Source organism: Tympanuchus pallidicinctus, unplaced genomic scaffold (genome assembly GCF_026119805.1).
Source record: "Tympanuchus pallidicinctus isolate F22 unplaced genomic scaffold, pur_lepc_1.0 scaffold1, whole genome shotgun sequence".
NCBI lineage: Eukaryota > Metazoa > Chordata > Aves > Galliformes > Phasianidae > Tympanuchus > Tympanuchus pallidicinctus.
In genome coordinates this window covers 100,521,650-100,542,160 of record NW_026294618.1, presented here as the reverse complement: position 1 = coordinate 100,542,160, position 20,511 = coordinate 100,521,650, and the positions used below count along the sequence as shown (strand labels likewise).

Sequence of the window (20,511 nt, the reverse complement as noted above, 5' to 3'; positions counted from 1 at the left end):
AGGGGATAGCTAATTATGTTAGCAGGAAACGGGCTGTAGCTGCAAGAGCAGGAAGCTTTCAGGAGAGCCTGCTTGAAGAACAGGGAGAACAAGAAACCCACTCCATCTGAAAACTTCAAGCACAGCTGATACTGCTGTCTTATCTCAGATGCAAGAACAACTTACAGCTTAAAACAGAAGTTTCTACATCCAGATACACTAGGGAGAGCTCACACACACAGACACACACACACACACACACACACACACACACACACCCCACTCAAATTAAGAACACATACAGGTATACAGAAACTCAACATCTAAGAAAGTATCAGCATATTCTGCATCAAATTTCGACAAGCATTGTCAAAAATAAATCCAATCTAAGAAGTCATTCCTGAACAAGTGTCCTTAAAATCCAAGTGGCATACCTGGGTAATTGCTTTGGTGAATGCTTTGTTCCAGGAGCTGCAGCTCCACACAGAAGATAATTCCCAGCAAGGTTGTCACAGAGGAAAATGCTTTCTGACATTTAACAACAGGACTGTGAATGAAAACTGGATGTCATTAATATGTGATTCTCAGCTGTGATTTTGTCCAAGAAAAGTAATTTCTCTATGAACTACACTGAAGTGAATACTTACACAGTTCTGCTCCCACCTCCTGACTGCTCTGCTCCCCAGGCACTGGGAGGAGTTCATGCACCTGTGCTCATCCAAGCAGCAGATCTGTCCCATTGGCAGGGTGCAAGCTGAGACAGGTGGAGAAGGGATGGGAGCACTTTGCTCCTGCTGCTGGAGGAGGGTGCTGCTACCAGTATGCCTTCCATAAGGCCTTATGGATAAAGATGCAACAGACCCTGTCGACCACAGCTAAAAGGAAACACTGAAAGAGCATCAAGTGAGAACTATGAAGCTTTATCCAGGGATATGCTCTTACAATTATCCATCCTATACTGTGTTGCTGATCTCTAAGTGCTATACAAGCAGCTTAACTGCAGCAACACAGATAAAGAACAAAAGAATCATAGATAATCATCAGAAAACCAAGTTGTTTTTTTTTTGTTTTTTTTTTAAACCAAAAAGCAAAAGCAAGGTGAGATGTCTCACACAAGGACAGAAGATGTGCAGTAGCATTCCAGCAGTCTCCAAAACGTCAGAACATTCCTTGAGTTTCATTAAGTTCCAGCATTAATCAAATATACTTCAAATATTACAGCCGGTTATGGATGAACTTGCCTGCAAACAGATCCTCCTATGTGTTACCATACAGATTACTTCCACGTGCATGCAACATTCTTAACCAAGCAGAGACCTACAGCCAATTACATTTGCTTTTGGCTTTTTTTTCCAATCCAACCCACTCTTGTGGAGCAGATTTAAAGGAAAGCAGGGGACTCCAAGCACCCTTTGGGACTGATACCACCACCTGTAGATAAAGAGAGAACGCAGCACTTTGTTTTGCAATGCCATTTATTTTATAAAAGCCCCTTTGATCATCTGAATGAAAAATGTGGGCAGAAAAGTCACAAATGTTATAAAACAAAGTTTATTCTGCAATATTTTGTCATAATGAATTGCATCTCTTTGGTAAAAATAAACTTTATAAACATTTTAATTAACAGAGATTAGCATACAAAAAACTAAACTTCTGTAAATATTCTTTAAAACGGGTAAAGGACTAAAGTGGAGGAAAGAGGGTTAGAATTGGTCACCTACAGGCAAAATTATCCTAACCAAACCCAAGGACGCTGCTTATGCTACATCAGAAACAAGCAAGAGGGAACATTTTAAAAACAACTCTGGTTCATTTGATCAGAAAGCATTCTTACAATTCACTTTTAAATAAATAATAGTTACAATGAATTGGCAATTATAAAATGTTTTATATCACTATATGGCAGCAACATAATACTTTTAATTATGCACTTTTTAGTTTGAAGAAATGTACACTTATAAAACAGACTTGGTAATGGCACTGGCAGTTAGTTGTGAAGAATGTGCTTTTAGATAGAATGGCAGGTGCAACATTTAAAATATTCTATGTCTTCCTTCCAATAAATATTTTGACTACACCGTTATCAACACGTGTGAGCGTAGTTTGCTTTAACCAAAGCTTTTCCTTTTCAGCCTAATGAGAAGCTGCAAACTAGGCAACCTCCATTTTAAAATTGGATTTTGAAACATTTGAGGCAAGTTTCACAAAAGCAATAATTTAGTATCTGGGTCTGAAAGACCAGCACAGGTTTGTACAGCATCCACATCACAATTTACCCAAAAGCAGAGCAGCCTCCCTTCCACACCAGTCCTGTGCACTTCTCCACTGTGTTTAAAGGAATGAAGGTGGTTCATTAATACTTCTGTTGCCTTTTAACTGCTGTTAAAGTATATTTGAGTCAACCATTGGCATGAACATTTTACATATGTCACTAAAGAAAACCAACCCACCAACAGTCAAAATAACTTTTAATTATACTCCATTTATACTATATACACCAGGGTCTTTAACTCAGGTGGCAAACAAACCCAAACTCCATTCTAGCTATGGAAGCGAAAGGAACCGCAACTATTCTGACCTTCAGTTCTCTCCTGCTGAAAGCTGTGAGGATGGATGCAGCTTTCACTGTTAGCTGCTCACCAGCACAGGTTTATTGCTTGTTGCATGTGGTCATTAAATGCACTGGTAGCTTCCCAGTCCCACACCATCACCTGCTTCAGGGTGAGCCATGGCACAGCCATGCTCCTAGTTAAGTATTAACCCCCTCAGGTTTTATCCAAGGCCAAAAGAAGCTCAGAATCAAAACCAGCCATGGAGCTGATATTGGCACGTTTTCCCAAGTGACCAGACATTGATCTGGCTGTCCTTGGAAGCCAGAGAAGAGTTGCAACCAACTCCAGCATGAGCCGTATGGCACCCTTCTTCAGCAGCACCCCACTGACGTCACGGCACCGAGCAAAACTCCTGACTGCTAACAGCATCTCTCTGTAGGTGAATCCTCACTTTCTGCATTGATGCAGACTCTGCCCTTTGCAGTATTCAGTCAAAACGCCAAAGCAAACTATGAGCAAAAAGTAATTCCGCTGAGCATTCACATCTGCACTTCCAAAAATCCTAAGAACCACTGCATTTATCTGTAACTTTCTTTCAAATAGCCAATTTCTCCCCGCTATTCATTAGTAACATCCAATATCAGATCTAATTGCCTAATGCACCACTTGTGATATCCAGAAGACATACGCATCTGTACAAACGTTGTCCTGTTACAGGTGTAGACTAATGGGTGTTAACACGAAGTAGGAATGCAGCAGAGTTCTTCCCTTTCAAGAAATAAAACAATTCATTCTTAAAACAGAAGTGATTGGGGAAAAAAAAAAAAAAAAAAAAGACATTTTCTAGTGTTTGTGCTTTAAAAAGAAAATTGGCTTTGAATTCCAAAACATGCTACAAAAGAACCTCAGATATTTCAGGCTTGATCCTACAGCCATGAAATCAGTGGGAGCACCACTATTGTCTTTAAGAGGCACTGAACCAGGCCCTTAGAGCAACAGACCCTCAGCAGCATGGCTGTATTCATATTTAAAGTAGAGACGTTTATGGCAGTACTCATGAAAAGGTTGACAAATAAGAAAAAACACTGATCTCTAAAAGGCCTCCAAAGAGCCAGAAAAGCATTCATTCCACTAAGGATGGTTACCTTTTGGCTGAACCCAGCACCGTTTTCAACCACCGAAACAGTGGATGCTGGTTTCCTACTTCTAATTCTTACTCAGCTTTGCCCAAGAACTGCTGGAAACAACAACGTGTCAGCTGAAAACTTTATGGCACATCACACTGCCCTTCAGAAACACGAAAGATGACCGCTTATACTGTCTAAGATTCTGAAACATACATAAGGCATCCTTATTGTTACAGCACAGTTAAAACCCACTCTAACAGCACTGAGTACCCATTTTTGGGCAGAAAACCTTTCTTCTTTAAAAAATAAAACAACAAATCAATAAAAGATCAGAAACCATCACTTATATAAATTAAAGAGGAAGAAATTCACCGTAATACTAATTTTTATTAATTTTTTTTTTTTGGCCAAATGATGTGTGGGAACTCTACAGATTCTTTTATTGCAAAAATGAATTGTGAAGGAATTCCTTCCCAAAACAGAGAGCTACTACAGACATCCAAGGGGCAAAGGCTCGCCTTGCTTGTTAGATGCACTGTATGTGGCAGGTCTAAAGGATTCACAGAACAGAAGGCACGCTGATCTGGGAAACAGAGTACGGACAGCCAAAAAACACAAATTGCTTTTCTGTGTTCAGTAATTCAAAAGGAAGCTATTTGGCTTTGTTTCAGGTTGGGGGTGAAATTTCTCTTGTCAGCGGTCATTCATGACCGAACCACCTAAAACCTCTACCTTACTTCCAATTTAACAGCACGAGCTGCTGTTCTTTATTCTGAGTCCATCTCTTCCACTGGGGAGCAAGGCAGCAGATGTGGCAGTGGGACAGCAGCAGAACTTCTGCTCATGCTCTCAGACACGTGGTCTGATTATCGGGTGGTGGTACGTGGAGCCTGGAGTTGGACTCAGTGATCCCTATTTTTCCCTTCCACCTCAAGATATTCCACAGTTGTACGATTCTACTACATGTTCAACAGTGGCAGTGATAAGAGGACATCAAGCTTGGAAAGCAGCTTTCACTGTAGGCTACACCCAAGATGTGTGCACATCTGTAACAAAATGATCCCTAGCCTCTGCCCCCCAGGACATTATGTCTTAAGATGGAAAAAACAACAACAACAAAACAACCAACAGGTTCAGGAACCTGACCTGCAGACAGCAGGCTGGCAGTGAGGGTACAAGCAGGAAAGAAAAATAAAGCAGAGGGTGGCACCCATCTCAGCTGCCCCTTGTCCTCTCTGCCTGGGAGGGCTGTACTCCTTCCCTCTACCCCTACCTACAGCTTGCTGAGAGCACCTCCTGCAGTGGTGCAATTGTCAGACGCCGTACTGGATGGGCTGAAAACTGCAGCCACTGGGAGCTACCTCTGCAGCATTTCCACTGAAGAGCAGTTAGAAGAGCAGAGAGGAGCACATGGGAGGAGGTAATTCAGGCCAGAACATTTCTTTTTTTCCTTCTTTCTTTCCTTTTCTTTTTTCTCCTCCTTTCTAAATCTTTACATGGAAGTCAGAGCCCTTAGACAGGGCAAAATTCACATCTGCAGATGAGGCCAGCAGAGATGTCAACATGACCCATAACATGCATCTGAGCAAATAACTCTGGAAAAAAATCAAAAAAACTATTAAAAAAAAAAAGGAAAAAAAGAAGGAAAAAAAGTGATCATTAAGAAGTATGCTTTCAGGTTTTCACAAGTCATGCATCTCTTCTAATCTGATTTTTTTTTTTTTTTTCCTTTTTAGGCAGTGATTTAAAAATAAATGGCTAAATTACAGTTAGTGCCAAAAATAAAAAAGCAATGAGTCCTCTTATGGCTTTGATCTCCCTTGTGAAGGGTAAAAGTAGAAGAGTATTGCCACAATTAAAAAAAATATATGTATATATTCAACATTGACAAACATACTATTTTTTCCTTTGCTTGTGACTGTGGGTCTTTGCAGTACTTATTAAGGAACCCAAGCACGTTTGGATGCCAGCAAGGTGGAGCAGGGACCCCGCTGCTTCTTTCAGCTCCTCATCAATTTCTTGACACAACTCCTTCAGCGCTTTGTTGCTAGGCTGACTTTTCTCAGAGGTATCTACACAAGGTTGTGATGCATAGCCACTGTCTCCAAGAGGATCGTCTTCATAGTCAACGTCTGTATCCACTTCACTGTGAAATCCTTCACTGCCATCACTTCCAGCATGGCTGTTCTTGGAGATAAATTCATACACCTCATCGACAGAGGACAAGGAAGACACACTGGACCTAGATGCACAACGCTGCGAGCCCAAACTGCTAGCACTGTAATTATGATCCTCCTTCGGATCAATATTGGTGGCTGCAGAATCATTTTCTTGCAAGTTTATGGAACTGGAAGGATTAAACGCACTGCCGTAACTCCTCTTCTTAGGTGTCTTCAGAGACTGAGGTTTCTCACCTATTAAAAATTAATTCCATCGGTAAGCATATATTCAGTAAGCATAAACTCAATCACTTGTGAAAAAACCCATGCTTTGGCTGCTGAGTGCAGAGAATAAGCTGGAAGCTAACACTAGCAGAGAGCTACAATTTCTTGTGCACATTTCCTGCCGTCCACAGAAGACAATGGTCTTCAGCTAATCACAGATAAAAGATGGAGACACAGAGAAGTAGTTAAGAGCATCTTGTTAGCATCTAGTACAGAAAGGGCAAGGGAAGAACTTTGCACAAAAAAAAAAAAAAAGGAAAAAAGAGAAGGTGGTTCTCTAACGCTAGCAGAAAGAATGATAAAACAGATTTGCTTCTTGACTCTTCTTACTACTGGTGAGATCCACCACTTTAAAGAAAACATTTAGCCACAAGGTAAAGGAAAAACCAGTAAAATGGCTTATGCTTACAGTCTAGCATCCCTTGTTCAATTGAAGTATTCAACAGCATCATCGCAGTAGCAGCATCAATATCAGATTCTGCAAAGGAAAAGCAGCAAAATGTTACAACTTGGGAAGGACTGACAAAATTAGGTCTTTAGAACACATGAAAAACAAAAATATATCTGCAGACATTGGTCTACTATGAAGAACAACAAAAAAATGTGTCAGGATTCAGACCCAGCACGATTCTAATATGGTAAAAAAAAATTAAGGCACAGTGATCCAGAGGGGCACTGTATGAGCAATGTGGCTACAGAACGGCCATGTATCTCAAGTATAACTCTACTAATGCTAAACTCTTGCTGAATTCTTACTTAACTGAATTCACATAACCACATCTGAAGCCAAGAAACAGCAACATTAATCAGATGCTCAAGATGATGATATTACAAACAAAAGCCACTTGTTGATAAAGAAAGATAACGCGTATGGCAAAACAGGGCACCTAGTCAGCTTCATACCCTCATCCTCTGAATGAACCCACAAGACTGGAGAATGCTGTTAAACACAGCACTAATTCAGCACACATTTTCTGCTTCCTATTACCTCAGCACAAAGTGCCCTCTTCACAGGATTTTTCACACTACAAACATGTAAAATGGAGCAAATAGAGAAGACAAAAAGGGAAAAAGAACAGAACTGCTCCATCTAGAATATATAGAGATATGCATAAGAAACAGGCAATTGAAAAAGATTCAGATGAACAGCAGTGATTTAGTTATGGTGACAAACTACTTGTAAGATGCTGTCCTTTGCTGCACTGAATGGATTACAAGCAGAGAAGTGGGGCTGGAAGACAACATCCTGGAAAGTGCCAGCATTAAGTGGTCTCTGCATCCTGCTCAGCTGCTGCTGAAGTGAAACATCAGCAATCCCATTTGCAGTCCTTCCCCCACTCCCACTATGTGCATTAGCTGTGTTACCAAACTTCAGTGGGACTGAATTTTGGGGGGGAGACTGCAGAATTGCCAATTTGATTTCCTTACCCTACACAGCTTTTGATAGCCTCACTCCACTCAATGGGAAATTTGAAGAACACCATGTTGGCTTTTATTAACACAGAAAGTGAATGAGCTGCTGCTTCCAACACAGGTTGTAAGACATACACCTTCCCCATTATTTTCTATCATTTTTAAATCAATATACTTAAAGGTCATGTTCCACTGCACTTGCAAGATGTTTTTATCTCTGATTTAGCAGTAACGGAGCAACTGAACTGCCAAGTCATAATTCACCATTTATGGTGCAACTGACAAAAAGAAGTAAAATCGTAAACAGTTACTTTCTTTCGCTTTCCATAATCAGAAAATGAGATAGTCTGACTCCTTGCCTGCCATCAGACTCCTTCCAACAAACAGTGTTGGTACAGAAACACCACCCTGACACACTGACAAGTAATGGGAGGCACTAATGAAACACTACAACCTGCAAGTGGTGTTTCTGAATCACAGAATTATTAAGGCTGGAAAAGATCTCTAAGATCATCACATCCAACCCCAACCCACTCTCACCATGCTCACCAATCCCTATTCCTCATTGCCACATCCCCACAGTTCTTGAACACCTCCAGGGACTTTGACTTCACCACCTCTTTGAGCAGCCTGTGCCACTGCATCACTGCTCTTTCGGAGAAAAAGTGTTTCCTAATATCCAACCCAAAACTTCCCTGGCACAATTCAAGGCCATCATCTCTCACTAGTTTCCTGGGAGCAGAGGCTGATCCCAGCCTTGCCACAATCTTCTTTCAGACAGTTGTAGAGAGTGGTAAGGTTTCCCCTGAGCATCCTGCTCCCCAGACTGAACACTCCCAGTTCCCTCAGCTGCGCCCCCATCAGACTTGTGCTCCAGACCCTTCATGGTTTTGTTGCCCTTTTTTGAGGACACTCCAGGGCCTCAGGGCCTTCTTTGTAGTGAGGGGCCCAAGACCAAACACAATGCTTGTGGTGTGGTCTCACCAGAGCTGAATACAGAGGGTCAATCACCTCCCTGGTCACGCTGACTGCACTATACATTCTGCATGCTAGCATCCCCAAAGAAAAAGAAGGGAGTTGTGCAGCAACTTCATTCATCTTGAAGAATTACCAGTGTTCTTTGTCACCATTATAATGTCCTGGCTTCCCTAGCAATTGTTCTGCTTAAGCAATTATTTCTCAAATCTGTCTTCGGACTCACCAGCAAAATCACTGAGAGAGACCTCTTGTACACTGTGCAGAGCCCTGAGCATCCTAGGTCTGCCCAAGCAAACACATTCCTCCTTCAGTACTGCATGAAAGCAAGCAGGGGACATCCACCAGCTCTGCAGCAGAACAGGGTGCTTCCTTACCACCAAAGCACAGCCAGAACCCCTACATCAATGTGGTCACTATCACCTGTGGGACAGGCTCTGCCTTTAAAGCCTTGGCTCTGCTGCCCAAGCAGTGCTTCTGGTTTGTGGCTGAAGACTAAAAGCAGCCTCTCACCTCAGCAGAGCTGGGCGTCCTGTTGCTGCAGCCCTGCTTTGTTGATGGCATTTTATTATCCTTCTGAAAGAGCTCTAACAACAACACAACAACAAATTAACCAACGCACACTTTTTCTTGGAATCAGCTGTTTAACATTTGAGCACGATTCACCTCCCAGCACTTTATTTTGATGAGGACAAACCATCAGTGGATTTATCTTTATTAGTGAGGTACAAGACCTGCTTCTAAAGAAACATGGTGATATCCCAGTATGCTGCCTAGCTCCTTTCTGGTGCGAAGGAGCAATACAGTGTTGTAAAACAAGGAAAACTGTACAAGCACATATGGGAAAATGAAGTAATCATCTCCTGCCCAGCAGCTGTTGCTACTTCTATTTGCATTTGTCTATCAGTGAAAAACAGATTTCCATCTTAAATTCACTTTTTTTTTTTTTTTTTTTTTTTAAATCTTATTCTGGTGTGCTGTTCTTCCTCATGGAAAGTGAAAGCATGGCCAACTCCTCAAACCTTTAAAATCTATAAGAGTAGGTAGATACCAGTGGGCTGAGGAAGAGGATATCAGGAAGACAGCAACACTGTATTCAGCAAGAATTCCCTGAAAATAAACAGTAAAACAACCCACGGGATGCAGAGGTGAGCACACCAGCTAGTTACAGATGTAAATTACACACAGCCCTGAGTTCTGCTTCAAACCATATTTCAGCAGGAAGCTGCTCCTCCCAAAGCTTCAGCAAGGCACCTTCATCTGCAGGTGTCCACACTAAAAAACAACTCATTCCTTCTTAGGAGCAGCCTCCTTTGGTTTTGTCTGTGCTGCAAAAGTGGCTACATGGACATCCCCTACTTAGCTTGCATGCTGCTGCTGGTGTGGCTGTGACAAGGGGTGCAATTCTGCAGCTGCCAAGAAAGACTGTACTGAACAATGCTACATCACCTCAAGTCCTAGTGCTGCCTACTGCACAGGCAACCAAGAGGGGTGGGCATGTCATGGAACATCCTTCAGACATCTGCAGTCACCTGCACTTAATGTGGTAGATGGGGAAATGGATTGTACTATGGAGTTCTAGCTATGGCCAGAAGAGATCATAGAATCATCATAGGATCCATTTAGCTTGGAGAAAATCTTCAAAATCACCAAGCCCAACCATCAGCCTAACCTACTGAGTCCCATCACTAAACTATGTGCCTTCATGCCACGTCCTCACATCTGTTAAACACCTCCACAGACAGGGACTCCAGCACTTTACTTGGGCAGCCTGTTCCAGTGCTTGACTATCCTTTAGGTAAAAACTATCCTTTAGGCAAAGAAATTATTTCTACTGTTCAACCTAAACCTCCCCTGGCACAACTTGAGGCCATTGCCTCAATCCTATCACTTGCCACTTGAGAGAAGAGACTGACCCCCATCTTGCCACAACCTCCTTTCAGGCAGGTGTAGAGGGCAATGAGCTCTCCCCTCAACCTTCTCTTCTCCAGACTAAACTGCTCCAATTCCCTCAGCCACTCCTCACACGTTTTGTTTTCCAGTTCCCTCACCTGCTTGGTTGCTTTTTTCTGCATGTGCAACTCAGAGTCTTATAGTGAGAGGTCCAAACCGAACACAGTACTCTAAGGTGAGGCCTCACCAGTTAAGTTCAGAGCGAAGGTCACTTCCCTTGTCCTGCTGGCCATGGTATTCCTGATGCAGGTCAGGAACCACTGGCCTTCTTGCCCACCCGGGGACACTGCTGGCTCACGTTCAGCCACCATTAACCAGCATCCCCAGGTCCCTTTCTGCTGGGCTGCTTGCCAGGGCGCTCTTCTTTGAGCCTACACTCAATCCCCTCAACCGGACTGCTGATAAAAATATTAAACAAAACTAGCTCCAAGCCAGAGCCCTGGGGAATGCTGGTAGTGACTAGCCACCAAATGGCTTGAGTTCCATCCAGCATGACTCTGCTGAGCCCAGCCATCCAGACAGATTGCTTTCCACAGTCATATCCCCAGCACAACTCAGTCCAATCCAGCCTTCCTGACCCAAGCTTTGGTGACAGTGGTTAAAATAATAACTAGACAACGTAAACTCTTGCAGTTGTGGGTGCAACTGTTGTGGTTTCTTCCTATACCTCCTGCATGACTTGTGCAGTTGCAAACACACAGGCATAAACTTGGTTACAGAGCAGCACAGGTACTGAGGAATCAAGAACTACGTGTCAAGTCAGTTTGTTAAACCCATTCTGTTCTTTTCTTCTGAGGACTAAAGGGAACATTTTGCATTTTTTAAGGTGATGCCTTAACTAAACAGATATCATACATCTATTCTGTTCATCAGCAAGTTTAGATATTTCTACACAGCTACACTGGCAACAATATCAACTTGTGCTTAATTTTTTTAGCAAATGGGTGAAGTGCCATCTGTGCAGCACTCTTCTGACTCGTTCCTCATTCCCTTGCAGTTACTGCCCAGCCACCTATACCAAACACCCAACTTTTAGGCACTACTGTGGCTATATGCCACACACAACAAAAATTTGCTGCCTTTCTGTCTCAGTTTTGTGGTAACCAATAAAAACCTCAAACTGACAGACAGTCCCCAGTGTAGAGATGCAGAGCTTCCAAACTGGTTTTCTACAGAACTACTCAGTCTTAAAGTAGGTCATATTTGATGTGTCTGCTAAATGCTTTGCTGGAAAATAACAAGACTTCTTTTACAGTTTGAAACCAATCTTATGGATTTATGCTTAATACACATGTCACTAATATAATAAGCATGCATTCTATTAAATGAGTTTTGTGTTCTTTTGTAACCTAGCAGACCCTCCAGAAAAGGCCTATATAGAAAATAAATCCAAATCACCTGAGGTTTAGAATACACTTGTGACTAGCAAAAGCAGCACAGCAGAAAGAAAGAAAATTCATAGTTACCTTTGAGAGATCGGCCATTATTCTGTTTAAGTACTGAAGATAAGTAGTGAGGAGAAGATGACCTACTGGAAAGAAATTCAACAAGTCAAACGAAACCTCAATTAACCAAATAATGTATACAAAGTGTATTAGACACAATATTATCATCATAGAAAAATTAGAACACCCAAAAGACACCACAGTTTGGCTGATAAACCAAACAGGCAGCAATTTCTATTGCCTCAGTGGAGTACTGGACACATTGATTATTACACATTGTTTATATAACACAGTGAAGCATCATCATCATTTGGGAAACACCACACACAGAGGAGAAGCCTTGCTGGCAATGCAGACTTCACTTACTGAAATGTACCTTTGCTTAATACTACATGTGAGCAAAATGGTACCTGATGCAGAGACACTCAGAATCTGGGAGAAGCAGCACTGGTAAGAACCAGTTGTGTTTGTTTCTTTTGCAAATGATGAAAGATTAGCAAAAATAGAAGATGCTTTGTGCAAAAAGCTGGGAAAGGACAAGAGCAATCTGCTGATTCCCAAGTCATCTGAAGCTGGGCTGCTCTGTGGATGACATCTGCATTTTGCATTACCTTAGCAGCTTCCATCTGGCAAAGTACCACTTAATACACTGCAGAATACAAGTTGTGCTATACACCCAACCCTAATTATTCCCTTCATTACAAATGCACTGTCAAACAAATAAATAGAACAGTAACAATACACAACTTTTAAAATGGCATGAATCACAGCAATAAAATTTTTTAAACTTCTTTTACCTGTACAGTAATTGGGCAATAAAGAGACCAGTCCAATCTATAAAAGCTACCTCACAAGATTCATGGTATAATTTTATCATTAAGGCATGTTTACATCTTATACTGGTTCTTAAAAATAAAGCTGCCTAGCAAAGATATCTCCTCCTCTCCACTTGCCTCCCCCCCAGCACAAAGCTGCTAAGTATTTAATCATATAGATTTTTAATTATTGGTCTAGTTCATTAAATAAAACCAAACCAACTGCATAAATTATTAAAATACCCTTTTAAAACTAGAATATTCCCTCTTTAAGCTGAATCGTGCTGCTGTGGCTGCAAACTCCTTTCCCACCCTGCATCAGCTGCTATGGGGGATGCCCTTCAGTGCTGCTGCTGCCCAGATTTGCCATCACCACCGTGCCCAATCTCAGCTTGTCAATGGTGACGGCTCCAAAGGTTGGTGCAGTGCAGACTGCTAAAGACAAGGAGAAAGGTGCACAAACTGAAAAGCAAGGTGACTTGAAACGCATCATCTGAGACAAATAAAGAGTTCCTGCTGTGCTGCAGCTTGCCTGGCACTGGAAACCAAAGTTCCTGAAAAGGACAGCAATATTTAGCATCTCCCAGTGAAGTAGGCACAGGAAGAAAGATTCAGCATAGCTGAGTGCAAACACACACAAAAGCCAAGTTCGCTGCTGGTATGTTTTCTTGTGGGGGCGATGGAGTGCAAAGGGAACAGATCCAAAAACAGAATTGAAAAAAATCACAGGGTGAGCAATGGACTCAACCTAACATGGGTCACTCCCAGGTAAAGTGCACAAATAGATGCTGAACTTCTTCATCTTTTCGTTCAAGCCCAGATCCTTCAAGATGCACTTAGACCTTCCCCACAGTAAATGAACGCTTAGTATTAAGACAGCCTATGCGTATGCACAAGGCATTTGTGAGATGAGGGCTGTGGAGACTGCCAGAATCAGGTGCTAGGAACAGAAGGCAGCCAGGCAACCTGCACCAACCTGCTGAACAACCTGCACAGAAATAAAATGCATCTCTGATGCTCATCACCTACTACAATACAATTCAGTTTGCTAGACACAAATTACAGCTTTGGAAAGCTTCTGATCAAAGCGACACTTTAAACTGTATTTCACAATGCTGCTGAGTTACAGGTGAACACAGTCAAAAAAAAAAATCACAAACAGAAGCCCATCCACTGAAAAATTCAGGTATCGCCCTGGAGTTGAGTTTGGATGGTTCAGTCCAGCTCTGCCCAGCAGTACCTCAGGGCTTACTCTTTCCCTCTACACACAGGGCAGTGCCTTGTGGCCCTTCCTCAGAATTAAGCCACAATTTAAATCTCAATTCAAGAATTTTTAAGCACTGAAGAGAGAAGAAAAATACATATGTTTTTCTACCTATGAGTGAAAGTCTTAGAAATGTATTTTTAGTAGTAATTTTTAAAAAAGCTACAATTAGGGAGAAGTTGAGCATCTTAAACTGCTGTTTCTATCTTACTATTCTTACAGATACAAGCACTATAAAACTCTTCATATTTTGAAGGCAGTGGGAGTTTTGCCACTTGCCTGTATTTCCTTGTAATTGCAACTGCTGGCAAGTGTCACTAATCCTTCAATGAAGGCAACCAGTTACCAAAACCAGCAGCTTCAAACTGAATCTTGGTCCTGCAGGCACTTCAGAATACTTCCCTACACCTAACTTGACTGCACTGTATTTATACAAACAAAATTAATCACGTTAAGGCTTGTATCATCAGACTGACTTGAAGAACTTGGAGAAACTGAAAAACATAACTGGACAAGGCTCTGAAGAACCTGCCCTGGCCCAGGTCAGACTCCTTCCCTGCCCCTTTGGCACACAGACAACACCCTGAGGTCCTGTTTCATCTGCACCACTCCTACAGCTACAGCTCGCACAGGGTGTGGGATCCCAAGGTCAGTGTCCTGTGAGACTCTTAGAAAGTTCTGCTAAATATTCAGTATCGGTTTCACAGATTGTGTCTGCAATCCCAGTTCCTCCTGGTTGTTAAGGAAACTCCTTGCAGTAAGGCAAGGCATAGGGCAATGTACAGACATCATAATTACCTCTTATCTCACCCCAATTGTTCGCCAATCTAGATAAACCAGCCACATGCCTACATAACTCCTGATCCCATCAGCAGCTGTGCATTCCTAGCTACTTTCCATCCTCCTACTCTCTGTGCCACCTCTAAGTGCTCACTCTGACTGATGCTCCTCTTCCTGTACCAGGAACACACTATGATGTTTACTTGCAACTCTCCAAAATTTATTGCCTAATCTTAAAATGTATCAGATGAGGAAGCCTCACTGAGCGTCCTCTGAGGTGGAATCTGCTAGTGGGAAAGACTGTTCTTCTCATCCCCACCACAAAATGTTTCTAACAGCCTCAGAGAAAAATGCTCCTCTCTTAGACCAGCTTTTCCAGGCATTTCAGACCATAGAGAAGTTGACTGTTCTTAACAGCAGCATATGATATATATATTTTATATCCAAATGCAGTGATTTATGAGAACACATGCTCCCTTTCCAGGGAGCATCACCAGATACGTCCCAGATGGTCCAGGTGACCTGTGCTCAAAGCAGGATTTTGCTGCAGTTAGGGCCTCTGCCTGCTCTCCAAAGAAATGGCTCTCATGAGCACCCCATCAGCCCAGCCTCATGTCACCTCTTGGAAACCAGTGAGAAAAGCAGTGGCTGTCTGCAAAGCCCCACAACAAAGGCAGCATAAGCCTCAGCACTAATTGCTCGCCTGGGTTATTCCAGCCAGGACCCCTAGCAAGACACAATAAGAAAGGGAAAAAAAAGAAAGAGGTAGAAGAAAGAAGAGAGAATATTTAAGAGAAAGCACTTCTTCAGATCATTAGCGACCCCAGATCTACTATCTGGGAAGCCTGAGCTCGTGACCTCTTTCTCACTTGTGACAGCACCTCTCTGGTCCTGTCTAGCCAGTCTTCCTGGCCTGTCTGCACAGCTCACCAAAGTCCCACTCAAATTCTTCTCCTAGTAGAAGTCAGTCATCCACAACTGCTCAGGTATTTCCTGTGGTAGGTGGGTGAACATAACTGCATGTTGCACTTGCATGAGAAGATTCACCTACCTTGGTGGTGATGCCGGTGGAGTGTAGAATGCAAGTGCTGAAGGAAATGGCTGCTTTTTCAGTGCTTGAACGAGATTAGGCTTATATTCTGGATCGACACACCACAAGGAACCTTTTCCATTCACCTGCAAAAAAGAAGTACAAAAAAGATGCTACAGAATTGGTAACGCACACAGCAGAAGGGAGGGCTGGCTCAGCACCTGGATAGGACTACAGTTCTATGGGATGAGGGATGTGTACCTCCTCTGTTACCCTCCACTCCTGCAGTACCGCAGAGCTAGCGGCACATGCAAGAAAACAATGCGCTCCAACTAAAATGGGTGAAACTATTAGAAGATGGAAGTGGTCCTGTCAAGGCACAGAGAAAAGTCTCAAAGCAAACCTCAAAGTTTGGTGGAATACCTCCTGCATGCCCACGGAGGCCACCAGGCCATCTTCACCCGGTGATGAAGTGGAATGCAATTTTACAGATGGATACTCCATGACTTCAAAAGACTCATAAGCCATACAAGTTTGAGGTCCTACATTAGTCACTGGACTTCTCAGAAAGAGTGGAAATATTTTGCTATTAATCAATGGTGAAAGGGAATCAAATCAGGGAGAGTTTCTGCCTGAAAAATCAAGAGAGGTACTGCTCTGTAATTTTAGTTGAAGCCACAGTCCTTCATACAGATGTCTCACAGCATCTCTCAGTTATTTATTTTTTTAACCTAAAGCTTTCTTACATCAATCTCTTTGTGCTAAAAACGAGCACAGCCTGAGAAGCACATGATAGGTATCAACAAGCTTACCCTTAATGAAGCAGATAACCCCTGCTCCGTGATGGCTGACAGGAGGCTGTAGCAGGCTGGCCAGTAACAGGGGGATCCTCTCAGCTGGCTCCATCCACCTTCTCTGCACCAGACTAATGCTCTCATCAATTTCTGCATCTCTCCTGGAGCTCAGCACTTGCCCTGGCCTGCACAGTGGCTCACTGGTTGTCCCCCATAAGAGGCCAAAACCTGGCTTTTGTTTCCTTTCAGAGCCTTGAGGCTCTTCCATTCACAAAGTTCTGGGATCTCAACCCACCGCTCTGCACTACTTTATCTATTACCTTAGGCAAGCACTTCTACTTCTGGGTTAGTATGAAAACATATAGCTGTGCACCACTATTTACCCTCAAAGCAGACATTCAGCAAAAAAGATGACCCAGTGCCTGTAAAACTGCTTCTAGTCCACCACTGCACTTGGAGCTACTGCTTAACAAAAATAGCAAGAAGAAAGCCCACAGTTGTCAAGTCAGTGCCATGCTTCTACAGGAAGCAAAAATGCAGGTGGAAATCCCATAAAGTTTTCAGAAGGCCAGCGATGCTTGGTAAGGATGCAGTCCTGCCTCCTCACAACTTGACTCCCGCTGGTGGCAGTTAATAAAAAATAAATATTAAAAACCCCCAAGCCCACAGCCATGGAATAGTTTAGCAAAGAGCAGTTGCCTGACATCTCAAAGCAGTTACTTGCCCTTCATCACTCTTCACCTCACTAAATTATGTAACTGCCAGCATGCAAAAGCACACAGTTTTCAAATAACTGTCAGTAAGGGCAGAGGAAGAAATTTTCATTCCCCCCTCCTACAAAGCCCAAGGCCATACATACTGCCACTGCTCCACTGCACTGTGAGAGGGCTCACAGAAGAACAGAAACACGTCCCTGGTGAACCAAACAGGCTGCAACCCAGAGCCCCACATCCCTTGCTTGCTGCCCTTTAACCATACAACTTTCCATATCGACTCTACCACCTTCCCTGCTTACAGGGAAAAAAAACAAAAACCAGAAAAACAACAAAAAAACAGAATACATTTACATGAATGCAACCTTTGACTTCTCTTCACCTACTCAGAACTCAGTGGATTCGCTAAGGAAGGAAAGGAGTGGGCAGTTCCTGCTGCCCTTATGCCAAGACATTTGGTGCAACTCCCATGCACACCATGAGGCTTCCAGATCTGGAGCAGATGAGCTGTAACATGCAGATCCACAAAGCAGCAAGCTGTAGACCAGTTTCCAAGACTTCCCTACCCTCACTCTTTTGAGCTTCACATCTCTTCTCCCAAAGGTGCCCACTCATTTAAAGTAGGCACACTGAGAACCAGCATCCAGTCCTGCAGTACAACCCAGCTCTTCCTGACATCTGCTGAACTCCAGGCTGCACAGCAAGGACCTCCATCTCCATCGAGATGCCAGACACGCACTACGTGGACTTCTGATAACAAGCCTGCTACCACTTGTGCTGAAGTCCAACCACGTGGTTTCAGGTTTTGTTTACTGACTTTGGGGTGAGGGCAAGTGTTGTTTCACTTTGTTTTGGAAGCCGGAGCAGACTCTTTGAGAAACACAATGGGAAATGAGAGAGGGAGGATGGAAGTCAGCAATAAAATCATTTGAGCCAGTAAGCCATCTATACAGAAGTATCCTTGACTTTAAGAAGTGGATCTTTACACGCAGCTTGTCTCGAGAAGGCTTTTTCATAGAAACATGCAGAGTTATAACAATACTGTTATTGCAGAGGTTAAAAAACTACAATACATTAAATGCAGGAATTAAGAAGGTCTTTTGAATGCTAGAGCTGTGCCAAGAGACCACAAGTGAAAGGTCAGTTTTATATTCAAGGCAACTTTCAGTTAGTTTGACCCATTTTTTTCCTGATAAGATTCCCTACCACTGTGATGCCTTGTGTTCTACAGCACATGTGTCTCCCAGTTACTTTCATTCCTGCTGGCAGAGTACATGTGCATCTTCAGAAAGGTGTGGAGGTGGGAAGGGGACAATAAGTGTCCTCAGGCTCCCCAGCTTGGCACCTCACACCAACAGCAACATCACCCCTACTGCCATGGCACACAGCAACACACTCACTGTAAGTACAAACTGCAGTGTCACCTGCCAGGCTGCCAAAGTCACCTAGAGGGGCAGAGCTCCAACAACAGTCACCTGTAACGGGTTCCCTAATGATATATCCTTCCTAGCCATGAGGATGTCCTTTGCCAATTCCAAACCCTACACGTGACACTGTTCCGAAAATTAGCATTGGCAAAAACTTAAATAATTGCCCTCAAATTAGTTCCATTAGAAGAAAAACAAAACAGAGCACACACACCAGAAAACAAAGAATCGCTCCACAAGACATCCTGAAATAGATGTCTAATATCTTTGGCTGAGTACTACAGCCTAGCAAAATTCTAAGTGGAAATAAAGCCCTTTACAATATGGTTCGTAAGGAATGTATTGCAGGTGGCTCTAACCAGCTGAGTATTAAACACAAACACAGGATCAATTAAGGCACTTAAACACTTGTCAGAAGTGGCATTTCCAAAATACCAACAGTTGTGAATAACGTGTTAAAGGATTTCAACACACAACTGCTTCACACATGGCGAGGGGAAGAAGCCCTTGAGAACAACAGGGTCTTCTTAATTCCCTTGTGAATTACAAAGCTTATTTAACTCCCTCCCCATGACCTCACCTTGCCATGGCTTCGCTCCACCTTCCGGAAACATTTATTCAAGGAGAGGTTGTGTCGCACAGAGTTCTTCCATCCTGTTGGTGCTGTGGCGAAATAGGGGAAGCGTTCCAGGATCCAGCTGTAGATTTCTTTGACTGGGAGGCTCTTGTTGGGAGAATGCTCAATAGCCATATAGATGAGGAGGCTGAAAGAATAAGGAGGCTTGGAAGTAGAAGATTTTTTTTCTGGATTCTGGTAGCAGGAGGGTGAGAAGGATGGCACGCTGTCACCCTCAATGTCATATAAAGGGCTAACAATTGGAAGACCCTCACTTCCAAGGCTGAAGTTTGTTAGAAGATTAGTACTTTCATGCAGCCAGTTCAAGTTTGTGAGCTCATCGTCTGCTGAATCACTGTCCACTACAGTGGCCTTAGGCCTCCCAGCATCTCCTGCATCAGGCAGGCTTCCCATCCTGTGTGACTGTCTTAGACCTGCAGCTTTTTCTGCTCCTGGAGTTTTAGCTTTCTTATCCGGAGTCATTCCAGTGACTGGACCCATTTGGTTTGATTGGTCTGCAACAAAGGAGACAGAAATCAATGCAAAACTTCAAAATCATATTGAGTGGCAGCATGCCAAGCCAAAGAAGCTCCAGGGGACCATGACACTGTACCATCCACGTACTGTTGTCACCGAGGAGAGCCAGGCCCAGCACAGCTCCTCCAGTAACCTCATAATGGCCTTTTAACTTCCCTATGGCTACAGCACACAGTAAACAAGTGGAAATTGCTCTACTTCTCTTGAAAAGTCAATTGAGACACAGAAATAATAGAGATGACATCAACATCTGAAAAAGACTTCATCAGGTAGGACCTAAAACACACTCTTCTCACATTAAGTCTTTAATGATACTCATCGTATCGTAAATTAATCCTATTTAGAAGTGTTTGCTTTTGGTTCCTAAAGAGGGAAAAATAAGTCACAAAACTTAAATAGCGTAAAGTGAATTCATGGTCTTGGTGCAAATGGAGCCTTTACAACCCCCTGCAAGTCACAAGCACTCCCTCCCACTGGGGAGGTTGAAGCAGGCCAGCCAGCGAACTGTGAGCTGAGCAGCTGCCTTTTCTGCTGATGTAGTCACATTAGAGCCTCGCTGCACCTAAACTTTGGCCAACATAGCTGTGTCAGAAGCACAGCCCAACAAAACCACTTTACAGATGTAGCTTGCTATAAATGCAAGGCTA

At 43.0% G+C, this 20,511-nt stretch overlaps 1 protein-coding gene across 11 annotated transcripts in view; it reads right to left on the bottom strand.

Moving 5' to 3' along the window:
* Positions 1–1,436: 1,436 nt before the first annotated feature.
* FOXN2 (forkhead box N2) overlaps positions 1,437–20,511 on the bottom strand; it is a 96,843-nt gene continuing 77,768 nt past the window's right edge. For 10 of the 11 annotated variants that reach the window (XM_052682272.1, XM_052682263.1, XM_052682290.1 and 7 more), the window contains 5 exons: positions 19,292–19,842; positions 15,799–15,923; positions 11,910–11,974; positions 6,512–6,580; positions 1,437–6,072 (listed from right to left, as the gene is read on the bottom strand). In XM_052682272.1, the coding sequence (XP_052538232.1) occupies positions 5,555–6,072; positions 6,512–6,580; positions 11,910–11,974; positions 15,799–15,923; positions 19,292–19,842 (1,328 nt within the window). In that variant the 3' untranslated portion in view covers positions 1,437–5,554. The remainder of the gene's footprint in view (positions 6,073–6,511; positions 6,581–11,909; positions 11,975–15,798; positions 15,924–19,291; positions 19,843–20,511) is intronic. The other variant, XM_052682323.1, reaches the window with a different exon arrangement.